Below are 12,561 nucleotides of genomic sequence, written 5' to 3' on the forward strand. Positions count from 1 at the left end.
TCAGTGTGACCCCATAGATCTTCACATGGTTTGAGTCTACCCTAGGGAAGAATAATTTCAGAAGCAGCAAACTTGACGCTTCCCTTGTGCCTTGATCCATTTCTTGCATGTCAATAACTGACATTCAGTAGCCTCAAAGTATGCTTAAGAGGATTCTTTAGACAAGTGATCTAAGAAGACTGAAAGCCTTATCACCTCATGGTACTTTAAAACATCAGGAACTGTAATTCTAGTATTTCGGGTCTACGATCATCAAGTTTTGAATTTCCAATCCACTTTTAAGAATTGTTTTTGCAACATGGAAAATACACATTTGCTGCCGAAGAACTGAAGTGAAATATAATTGTTTCCAAATTATCTTGAGTGGCAAGTATTAATTTCCTACATTATAAAATTAAAACAGCATTTCTCAATTTTTGTATTTAAATTTCCAAAAGATGTTACTTACAAGTGTACTTTTCTGAGCCTCTGCCAACTTTGTAGCAATAAAGTACTGAATTGGCGCAAGGAGCACAATGACAGCTGCACCAACCAATGCACTTGATCCAAGTAAATTATAGAGCAGAATCACGCCCATTATGATCTAGAGAGAAAAACACATGGAAAAGGGAAAATGAATGGGGGTGTGGGAGCCATTGCATGAAAGGAAATAATTTTTAGTGTAAATGTAGTATTTCTTAATTATTATATTAAGTTTATTTGGAAGTCAACAGTATTAAGGTTCTCCAGAGGGACAGAATTAACCATCAAGTCAACCCAACTGTGACAGTTGGGTTTTACTCTGATTTATTTGGGGAAGGCTAAGTGCTAGGAATGTATTTTTAGTACGATAATCTGTACAACTGATGTCAAACCAATTTATTGCATGAAGTTGCAAAGTGGTCCCATGACGCTTTTGAGCTTCTAAAGTAGTCTTCAAATTTTTAAAAGGGCATAAATTTTTTCTTGAAAATGCTGTCACCCACCATAAATTTGACATTCTATATTCTCTTGTAATTGTACTAGCTTTTCAAGGCTGAGAGGATGAAAAATAGCGGGCAGCATCATGTGAGTAGAGGATGATTGTCCGTGGACTAAAAGAGAATGAGCTGAGCTCCTCACCTCCTTATGACTCCAGACGTCACTTACTGACAAGAAGACTGGGGGTAACTAAAACTATTAAAAAGCTAAAGTTGGTGCCCTGTCTTAATATACTTCTCTTTCCCCAAACCAAGGGCAAAACCATTCAGACCTATCTTCTCTGGTTTGCTATTGTCTTCTTTTCCCTTTAAAACTCAGAATTTACCCCTGCTTTCCTATCCTCTCTCTCTCTGATTTATCACGGCCCAAAACATCAATTAATGAACTGTATCCATGCAGTTCAAGTATATAATTTATGCCTATATGGTAATGGTAATAGCTTAATAGCAGCTTTCTGGGGGCAATGACACGTTTACTGCCTAGCTAATTAGGTAGTTTGGGAAATCCAATAAAAACAAAAAATTCCTTAAGGTCACCCATGATGCAGTCGTTCAGAGATCTTTGGTGCACTTGAAATTATACTACGTAGGCAGCTACCTAATCCACCTTTATATAAGTACATTTTGATAAAATGAGACGAAGTACATCTTAAATCCTACTTTGTGACAAGCACTGTGCATACTACACACTTTTATTTGCCTTGGTTTTCTATTAAAAAATGAAAAGGCAAACAATAAGTTAAAAACTAGCATCTTCTTTATTACTTTATGCACTTTAATAAATGTGAGACACAGGGACTTAGATGACAGATTGTATCAAATAAGATCTAGTACTTGAGCTTCATCTACAGAATGCAACACTTGAGATAATTAAAAATGTCCAGCTTATACAGAGGAAAAAACTGAGTATATTTCTTTTCTTTTCTTTTCTTTTCTTTTTTTTTTTTGAGATGGATTCTCACTCTGTCACCCAGGCTAGAGTGCAATGGCGCGATTTTGGCTCACTGCAACCCCCGCCTCCCAGGTTCAAGCGATTCTCCTGCCTCAGCCTCCCGAGTAGCTGGGATTACAGGCATGCGCCACCACGTCCAGCTAATTTTTTGTATTTTTAGTAGAGACGGGGTTTCTCCATGTTGCTCAGGCTGGTCTCGAACTCCCAACCTTAGGTGATCCTTCCACCTCGGCCTCCCAAAGTGCTGGGATTACAGGCGTGAGCCGCTGCACCCGGCCTAAAAACTGAGTATATTTCTTTTGCCATTTTTAGCCAATTAGGGGAAGAAGAAAACGTGTCTTTAACTAAAATGTTATTTTACATAGGAAATAGCTAAATAGCACTCCAGTTTGTCACTGTTCCTACCATTTTATACAGTTTGACATTTTGCAATATGCTAACTATTGAAACTATGGGATTGATTAAAGCAATTGCTCTCGTTTAGAAATACTATAAGAGAGCTTGCCAAAATAAAAGGGGTCAAACCATGGCTCTGTGACTTACATGAATCGAGGCGATAATACTCACAACAAACAATTACTGGATGCCCAGGAAATGCTGGGCACTACGCTAGATGTTATAGACCTATTAATCTATTTAACCTTGACAATTACCACAACGTTATGAGAAAGATACTATTATTATTCTCATTTACAGTTAAGAAAACTAGGGCTTTGAGGAGTTAAGCCCTTGTGTAAATGAGGGGCAGGGCAGATATTTGAACCCAAGCAGTATAATTTCAAATTTCTCTTTCTTAACCTATGCTATACCATTTCTGAGTCTCAGCTTCCTTTTCTATAAAAGAGTGTAATATTTGCACATTAAAAGACTAGACACCTTTTATGAGCTAAATACGTTACTGTTCTTTTTGTTTTATTTCCTCTGCAAACAAAAATCATACTTATATTGATCTACCTACCTGAACAGGCATAGCCCATAGATTGGGACACAGGAACAAAAACCACATGAGTTGATTAGTTTCAATGGCAACTAAGTTGTTGATCTGTCCCAGAGTCATCTCCCCCATGGATAAGTTAGACGTAGAGAGCCTAAGGATTTTGTTATAAATCATGGCCTACCAAAAAAAAAAAAAAAAAAAAAAAAAAAAAAGAGTACATAAAGTTCTACATTTAAAATTGACACTATGATTATTTTCATTGAAAATAAATAAACATTTAATTTTTTTTGAAAAAAAAGAAAAGAAAAATTCTATAAGGTCATCTTCTTAAATCAACCACTACAGTTATTTCTATTTCAGTATACTTATTTCAACAAAATACAGACTTATTTTTTCTAGTGATCTAGTAAAAATATGCATTAAACTTTAAGCATAAGCTCTAGAACAAACAGAAAAAAGTAAGTAAATGCAAGATTTCAAAATATTTTTCTTCACATTATTTTAAAGTTATTTTTAATTCAACAGATTTATTAATTAGCTCTGTTTCTGTCATTAAGTAGATCATAGAAACGTTGTTGTAATACCAAAGTGAAAATGGAATGAAGAAACAAAACTGAAGCTATTATTCTTATCACTGAATGGTATATAGCATTCTTAGGAAACAAGTATCATTCACAGCCTTTACATACCAGCAGAGCTCCACGGAGGTTAATGCCAGTCTCTATGGTTACATAGTAGGAAGCCTGCAAAAATGTCCTTTGCAGAATAAGAGCCAAGAAGAGAAGAACTGCTAGAACATAAGCGTTTTCAAGAAATTCCTTTGATGAGAGCGTTTCTGAAATCTTGTCCCCAAAGAAAAAATGTGACAAATTAAAACTCGTCTTTTCATAGACCAGGTGTACAGTTTGCATTTACTACAAGATGCATAGTATTTAAATATAAAAATTCAATGTGTCTATAATACAGCAGTGAAATACAATGCAAACCAGTGAAATACAATACAAATCCATAAAATCCCTGATTAATGAGTGACGGAAATGCCTAATTGAAGAAAAAAAAGGTAAAATGTATTTAAAAAAATTAGAATGCATTTCCTGCAAAGGTATATCCAACTTTAGTAAAATGGTAAGCAGTAAATAAAAAGGCAAGTTAGTTTACACTCTAATTTGGAAGTAGAAGCTACAAAATTGATAGCTGGTCAGCAAGACCAATGGAACAAATATACAATTTTGGTAGCCTTATTAGTTTAAAATAATTCTACTCAGTTGCCTTTTTCTGATTTTCAGATATCTTAATTTATACTAATAAAATAAATAGCAAATTGTAAAATAGGTAATTTGTCTATATCACCCATGCAACACTACCAGTAACAAAACATGACTTACAAAATTTTGTTTTAGTAGGAATATGACTGAATTCAGCCTAAGGATATCCAGAATTGATTTTTGTTTGTAACAATAGCATATGGTAACTTGTTTGTTAGAAAAGAAGGAAAGATAACATTTGACTAAGTACATTATATCAGTTTGGACACTCTTTATTTTCTATGATTTAGACCTAGTAGAATTTTACTTCTGGTCCCTTCCTCTTTTTTCGTGGGAATATATACAAATGTACAAGTCCTATTCCTTCTCAGCAAAACATCTGACTGATATGTGTAAGGGAGAAGGGTAATGGATAAACTCTGTGGAATTTAGATATCCGTATGTAATTAGGCTAGTAGAGACAAAACATCACCAAAGTGTATTCAGTGGTGAAAATATCTGGTTCATTTCAATTATAATTGAACACTAATGTATGCAAGGATCTGGGCTAAGCATTGTGAACACAAATATGAATGGCTCACTGTAATTGTTTCATAAGCTTACAACCTAGGTAGATAAGCATATCTCTAAGTAATGGGCTTCAGTCAGTGCCAACATAAAGTAAAGAGTGTGTTAAGGGACTGTCAACGGGGGTCAAATTCCAACTAGGACGATCAGAAAAGGCCTCACTGAAGAGGCAACATTTAATGTCAGTTCTCATATTGCATAACATTTTAATAGGTGATGGAAAGACGGCAGGAAATCACATTGAGAGAATAGAAAAGGAAAATGGATTCATCTGGTGATAGTTTCTATTTGTGGAACTACGAAAATCAATACTTATCTTAGAAAGAAAGTAGGAAGTTCACAATGCAGTCTTTATTAAAAATAGAAAATAAAAATTATATATTTATGATAGTAAACACATAGTATTTTATACTATTAGCCCCAATATAATAACATAATATCTAATAAAATATCACAATGTGACTTGCCCTGATCATTGTGAAATAGGGTGGTGGTTTTTATTATATAAGAAAAGAGAAATGTACAATATTACAAACCACATTTCTAGTGTTATTGGTCATAGGCCTCTAAAGAAGTGACTCAGCCACCTCTCATGTAAAAAAATTCTTTAAAGGATTGCTATAAAGATTAAATAAAACAATCAATGCGCAATTTCTACACAAAGTTTCTGGCACACAGTGAGTGCTTATTAAATGTTTACAGGCTCTGAATCTGAGAAATAATTTTGTTGGGCAGATTCATTCAATGAATAAATACATAAACACATGATTTTTTTCTGAAAGGAAAATTACTGTTTTCTTTCCTTTAAAAAGCATTCAATTCTCTGAAAAAAAAAGCCTTTTTGAACAACTCATAAAACTGCATTAATAAAAAGTGACAATTACAATGAAATCCACCAATAATATGTTTCCTTTGAAAAGCACCAGGAACTTACTCCAGTTGTGTTGTTTGTCCTATTCTGGGTTTCATTCACACGCTGAACTATTCCAGAAATACAAAGAGGTCCAGCAAAACCCAGTAAGTCAGCCAGATAGCGGAATGTGCTACTAAGTAGAATTGGTCGCCCAAAAGCTCTGTACATTGCAAGCCATATAGATGGAGTCCGATTTGGATGATCTGCAACTTTTTTCTGGGGGGAAAAAAAAAAACCAAAACAGATGTAACAAAATAAAACTGCTTAGAGCAGTAACTAATCTCAAGTATGGAAATTCCTTCTTATACTTCAAAAAATATTTTAAGGGTTTAAAAATTGATGTTAATGTGTGCCTTTCAGCACAGCATGCATAATTCTGTATCCTTGCCTTCTATGCAAATAGTAGCTACTGAATGCATTTTAATAAAATAGAGAGAATAAGAAGTAAACAAGACAGTTTTTCTAAGACTGTATTATTTTAGTTATCACAGGATCCTTAAAGCCTAATTCATTTTCACTTTTCTTTGATTTGGTAAATGTATATTTGTCATGAAAATTGCCAAATAACATTACATAGCAAGCAAAAGAGTAAAGCACAAAGATCAAGGTTACAGGCAGACTGGTCAAGATTTCTGGAGTTACTAGATCACCACAGGTTTGCCTATCCAATGATTGCAAACTAAACAAAACAGATTATCCCAACTTCAAGTTGTTTCTTCTCCATGGTATTTCTTATCTCCCTGAATGGTAGTCAATACTTTAAAAAATTATGGTAGACTTGTGTTTCCTAGGTATTCCTCAAAGAAATGCAAAATGAAGAACAGCATTTATACTTGAGTCAACTCGGCTTCACATAGCTACAGTTGTTTGTTGTAAATACAATTTTAAGACCTGAGCAATCATCATAAAACTTAGGGAGGAGGTAGACAAAGTTTTTTCACTGTGACAAGGAATTCAACTCACTGGAGTAGAGTTCAATTATGTTCCCAGTGTAACCCCCTGTTAAAATAAATGATTTGTTTTCCAAAGTTTATGTAGACATTAACACACCAAGTTCAAGCTAATCTCTCTTGTAAAGAGAACTCAGAAAAATTAAGCTATGCTTAGGAAAGACTGCAAACATCTTTACTTTAGCAGTTTTAAAAATTTTATGCAATACTTTTCCCAGAGGTGAAACCAGAGAAATGACTCAGATTCATTTGTTGTAACCTTTTCCTGCCATTTAATTTCATAACACATATTTCTGACACAAAACGGAGATTATTTTCATCATTTACCATAAATGCTTTGTTGATCTTGATTGAGAACAGCCAAAAACTCGTGAGCTGTTTTACCATACTCTATTTCCTTCCAGTGTGGTTGAGAATCCTAATATTTTAAATGGCAATGATGTTTGCAGATGATTGCAATAGAAAACACACCTATCACTGTGGGTAGCATGCATGACTATTTCGAATGATAAAAGACAAAATGAAAATACCCAAGACTCTCATCTTTAAATTTTTTAAAACAACAATGAATACTTAGGAAAAGTGCCAGAGGAAGCCAATTTTGGCAGTCATATAGGATGATACATGGAAGAGGCAAACAATGTCCTTTTATTTAATTTAGTCTCCCATTTTGAACTATGGAAGCTAAATTTTAGTCAGTAATTAATATAAGGCTTTAAATTTCTTAAAATTGATTCTTAGTTGGTATCTATTTTACCTCTTTATATAACAAACTTATGCTTGTGAAAAGACAATAACAAAAATTTCATGAGTTATTAATATTATATGGTAATGGATTAGTTATACATGATCATTGAACTTAATTCTTACTTTCCACTTGGTGACATGTCCCAGAGAAAAGATAGTACTCACTCTATCCTTCCTCATGTATTAATTGAGCAAGTAATAAAAGTATACTTCATTGGTTCTTCCAGTCTTCCAGCCCCAATTAACATGATTCAAAAGTACAGAGGAAAACAGATGAAGGAAATCTGCTTTGCCTTTACCATAGATATGATTTAAGCTTTGTGTCAACTTATTTTTTATTTTTTATTTTATTTATTTATTTTTTTAGGCAGAGTTTCACTCTTGTTGCCCAGGCTGGAGTGCAATGGTGCGATCTCGGCTTGCCACAACTTCCACCTCCCGGGTTCAAGCAATTCTCCTGCCTCAGCCTCCCAAGTAGCTAGAATTACAGGCATGCGCCACCATGCCCGGCTAATGTTTGTATTTTTAGTAGAGATGGGGTTTCTCCATGTTGGTCAGGCTTGTCTCGAACTCCTGACCTCAGGTGATCCACCCACCTCGGCCTCCTAAAGTGTTGGGATTACTGGCGTGAGCCATTGCGCCTGGCCTAAACTTTGTGTCTTTATATATATATATGTGTGTATATATATGTGTGTATATATATGTGTGTATATATATGTGTGTGTGTATATATGTATGTATGTGTATATATGTATGTATATATGTGTATACATGTATGTGTGTGTGTGTGTGTGTGTATATATATATATTTTTTGAGATGGAGTCTTGCTCTGTCGCCCAGGCTGGACTGCAGTAGCCCAATCTCGGCTCACTGCAAGCTCTGCCTCCTGGGTTCATGCCAATAGGACCATTCTCTGTAATTAAGCACATAGAAGACAGATGCTAAATTACCTTTTGTTCTTCATATGCATCTTTCAGGCAAACATAATTTGTTACTGCTCTCATTGCTATTGGCAATTTTCCAATTGCCTTCAGATCAATAGGCTTTTTATGAGCAGTTATAATAAGTGTGTTCATCCACCAGTATGTTGCTTTTGACAGCAAATTCACAAATGGTTGAAGAAATCTCACTCCCAGATCCTGGAGGTCTTCAGGAGGCTTTACTTTCTGAGGATTCATGAAGAATACGTATCTCTGTGGCAAGAAAAATTCCACAGTATAACAATTAGTCCAATTATTTTCCACACATTAAAAGTAAAATTTCAACCTTTTTTACATTTTCATTTGACCAAAATTTATATTTTAAAGCCTCCTTCCATCCTTTTCTGAAATATTCTTTGAGATATTTCCTTCTGTTGTGACTAGATTAACTAGTTAATGCCAGAATTTTGCATGTAATCCTCTTGGGGTCAATTCTGAAAGATCAGTTAACCTTTTAAAAGATAGTTTTTACTAAGAGTCAGTGTTTCATGATATCCTATGACACGGTCAGCCAAATGAAGGTTTTTACATTGTTTAGATTTTAAAATGTGTTAACACCATTATTGAGTCTCTTGATCTATGTTTTCCTGATGTTAACTGATTACTCTCCACATTCATTGCAGCATCTATCTTTCTACTCACCGATCAAGTTCAAAGTTCTCTGATAAAAAATGAATACTGGAAAATCTATCTCTAGTATCTCACACAACGTAACTGACAGTATTAAGTGGTGGAAAGTACAATCGATTTGCAATTACAAACCAGGTATGGGTCTTGACCATATTACTTTGGATATATAATCAAAGCTATCTCTACATGCTTCTTCATCAGTGAAATGAGCAAACTGGATTACACTATTTTCTTTTCAGTTTTAAATTTCTGAGAATGCAATATTTTGCTTAACCCAGGGGTGCTTTGAGACCAATCATGGATGATTGAACTTTCTCCTCAAAATAATTTCTTCTGTAATATAAACTGAGCATAATATCTGACACATAGCAGGCATTTGATCAATCAAGATTTGTGAATGAATAAATCGTTTCTAGGGTCACACTGAGATTTCTGAAACACTGATGGCCTGAATTTAGTGATTAGTTCAACTTTATTTTTATATTATATAAATCAAATACATGCATTCATCCTTGTAAATACTAATGATTTCTGGCTAACTGTAATCTTTTATATTGGGGTCTTGAATCCAAATAACTAAACAAAAGCCATTAGCTACATACCCTGACTCGAATGACGTTGATCTCCACAGCCATCAAGAGCCCATTCAAGATGACCATCATGCCTGTGATGCAGAAACGCAGGTTTGATATGTCCAAACCAGACTGACAGTATTTAACCAGTTTTATTGTTTTGGTAATAAAAGCCATTACCCAATACAGGAATAGGGCTGAAAAGAAAAAGACAAAAAGAGAAAGATACAATCTTTCCTTAAACTTCACTAGCATTTGAATGTAATTATGACGCCTTTTAGTAACAAAGGCAATTTTATGTACAATATTTCCACATGGTTTTACTTGGTAAGAAAACAACATATATGAGTTAGTGTACTTCTGGAGTTTTGAATTGAAGGAGTAATAACTTCAAAATGTTGAGTGCTTCCACCCTGACCATACACGATAGATGGGAGGATGTAAAGAGACATATAATAGGATAAACTAGACTCTTCAAAATGTATATGTAAGTCTATAAATTTTAAAAAGCAGCTTTATCTTCTGGTCTTGTTTTCAAAGAGCCTTAATTATATGAATAATTCACAAGTTGGTATCTGTGTAACCGACTTCATAGGTGTGTTGCAAACCCAAAGATATGTTTCATGGTATTACCCTGGAATTATGGAATTCATGTATCTATGTAATTGAGTTTATGCCTTACAGATTCTTATTCAAGTAGTAAGTGACTTTTCTTAGTCAAATGGTTTAAAACACCACGCCCATTCGCATAGCACAAAGAACAATGATCCTATAGAGCAAACTGAGAAGTCAAGTACTTGGACCAGAAAAGTGAGGATTACACTGTCACAGAACTACAACCAACATTTTGCAGCCAATATGAGATAGAAGCAGAGACTTTCCTAGAAATATTTTGGCAAGGATACAATCTACTTTGCACTTTGAATAAATGTCAGTACAAACGAATACGGTCTAAGAAAGAAGAAATCTAAGACACACATAAGACAATCCAGCTTGGACAACATTTATCAGAACGAGAAAAGTTGATTGATCACTTCATTAGTGAAAAATACTGAACATTGGCATATGAACTCGATGTATATCTTCTTTTAGCTTAAATGTAGATTCAGAATGGATTCATTAAAAAAAAAAGACCAAATTATGTGCTATCTAAAGAGATTCACCTTAAGTATTAAAAAGAGTAGATTAAAAATAAGTAGATGGGAAAGATATACAATAAAAGCAATTAAGCATAAGAAACTTGGAGTGGCTATATTAATATAAAACAAAGCCGACTTCAAGACAATTATTATCGGAAATAAAAGAGACTTTTAATAATAATAAAAGGGTCCAGATTTTAGAAAGACACATTTAAAAATAGGCATATGACCAACGAAGATTTAGAAGATGTATTAGAACACTATCAAACACCTCATACTATTTGATATTTATAAAACTGTTTGAGATTTGGTACTCTAAAAATACTTCTAACATCTTCAGATTGTACCTACTTATTAACTGAATATGGTACTGGTATAAGTTATATGTTTAGTCAGAAAACAAAGAGAAATGAACTTGAAATAACAGAAATCATATAGAGTATATTTTCTGACCACAATAAAATTAAATTTAAAAAATCAAGAACAGTCATACTATTGATTTTTTATTGCTACTTAACAAATTATAACAAACTGAGCAGCTTAAAACTGCACACATTTATTATCTCACAGTTTCTAGGATTCAGGACTTTGAGTCAGGGTCAATTGAGTTCTCTATTCCAGGCTCTCACGAGGCTGGGTTCTCTGCCCCAGGTTCTCACCAGGTTCTAGGTATTGACTGGGTCTGCTGGCTCAGTAAAGACTCTACTGATTTGAGACCTTCCTCCATGCCATACGCTATTGGCTAGAACCCAGGCACAGGTCCTACTCACACTCAAGGCAACAGAGTCATAAACGGCAGGAACATCAGGCACAGAGATAACGAAGTAACCTTTGATCTTTTCACGCAGTAAGATATCTAAAAGTTTCTAAATATTTGGAAATTAAACAACACATTACTAATAATGCACATATTAAAGAAGAAATCACTAAAGAAGTCATACAATATTAAAATACATTATAATAAAAATACTACATATTTAAAATTCAAGAAGTACAACTAAAATAAGACTCAGAGGAAAATTTATAGCTTTACATATTCATTTTACAATATAAGGTTTGAAACTGCATGTCGACCTTAGAAGCTCAGGAAAGAAAAAAAGGACCAAAAAAAGATGAAAACAATAGAGATGAATAGAAAGCAATAAAATAGAAAAATGAACAATTGATAAAATGAACAAACTCAATATTGTCATTCTTTGAAAAGACTAATACAATTGATAAGTCCCTAGCTAGACAGTTCAAGAAAAGAAGAACACAAAAACCAATACTAGGAATGAAAGAGGCACTATCCCTACATACCCTACATACTTTAAAAGGAGAATCAGGAAATATCATGAATAACATTATGACAATGATCCAAAAACTTACATGAAATGGAAAATTACTTTAAAATGTACCTTATGAAAACTAACATAAAAAGAAGTAGATACTCTGAAAAGTCCATATAGTCACTAAGGAAATTAGACAACATATTTACTAAATTACAATAAAATTTAGACTTGAAATTTTACTAGATATAAAAAAGTATTAGATACAACACTCTGTCTAATAGAGAAATAAATTTATAATTTTAAATCCTCCCTTAGTCCAAATTCCAGGTTCAGACGACTTCACTAGTGATTTCTATTCAACATTTAAGAAAGAGATAAAATTAACCTTATAAAAAGTCTTTCAGAAAAATAGAGAACACTTTCCAACTCATTTTATGAAGGCAGTTTAATGCAGCATGTATAAGCCTGAAAAAAGGAATTACAAGAAAATAACAGATGAATATTCTTCATTGCATAGATGTAAAAAGCCTTGAAAAATAAAATATAGTGATACCAAGTTGGCATAATATATTATGACTACGTGTGGTTCTTCTCAGAAATGCATTGTTACTTTATTTGAAAAATAGATCAGTACAATTTAGCACACTAACAGAAATACAATTTTCCTAATGGATATAG

General features: G+C 33.6%; 1 protein-coding gene across 6 annotated transcripts in view; it reads right to left on the reverse strand.

Annotated features, from left to right (window-relative positions):
• ABCC9 (ATP binding cassette subfamily C member 9) overlaps window positions 1-12,561 on the reverse strand; it is a 138,549-nt gene that overhangs the window by 106,199 nt on the left and 19,789 nt on the right. For 4 of the 6 annotated variants that reach the window (XM_074006370.1, XM_005570350.5, XM_015430477.4 and 1 more), the window contains exons 6-11: window positions 9,504-9,670; window positions 8,242-8,484; window positions 5,615-5,809; window positions 3,538-3,690; window positions 2,870-3,025; window positions 449-583 (exon numbers count right to left, since the gene is read on the reverse strand). In XM_074006370.1, the coding sequence (XP_073862471.1) occupies window positions 449-583; window positions 2,870-3,025; window positions 3,538-3,690; window positions 5,615-5,809; window positions 8,242-8,484; window positions 9,504-9,670 (1,049 nt within the window). The remainder of the gene's footprint in view (window positions 1-448; window positions 584-2,869; window positions 3,026-3,537; window positions 3,691-5,614; window positions 5,810-8,241; window positions 8,485-9,503; window positions 9,671-12,561) is intronic. The other 2 variants (XM_074006372.1, XM_074006371.1) reach the window with 1 other exon arrangement.

Source organism: Macaca fascicularis, chromosome 11 (genome assembly GCF_037993035.2).
Source record: "Macaca fascicularis isolate 582-1 chromosome 11, T2T-MFA8v1.1".
Taxonomy (NCBI): Eukaryota; Metazoa; Chordata; class Mammalia; order Primates; family Cercopithecidae; genus Macaca; species Macaca fascicularis.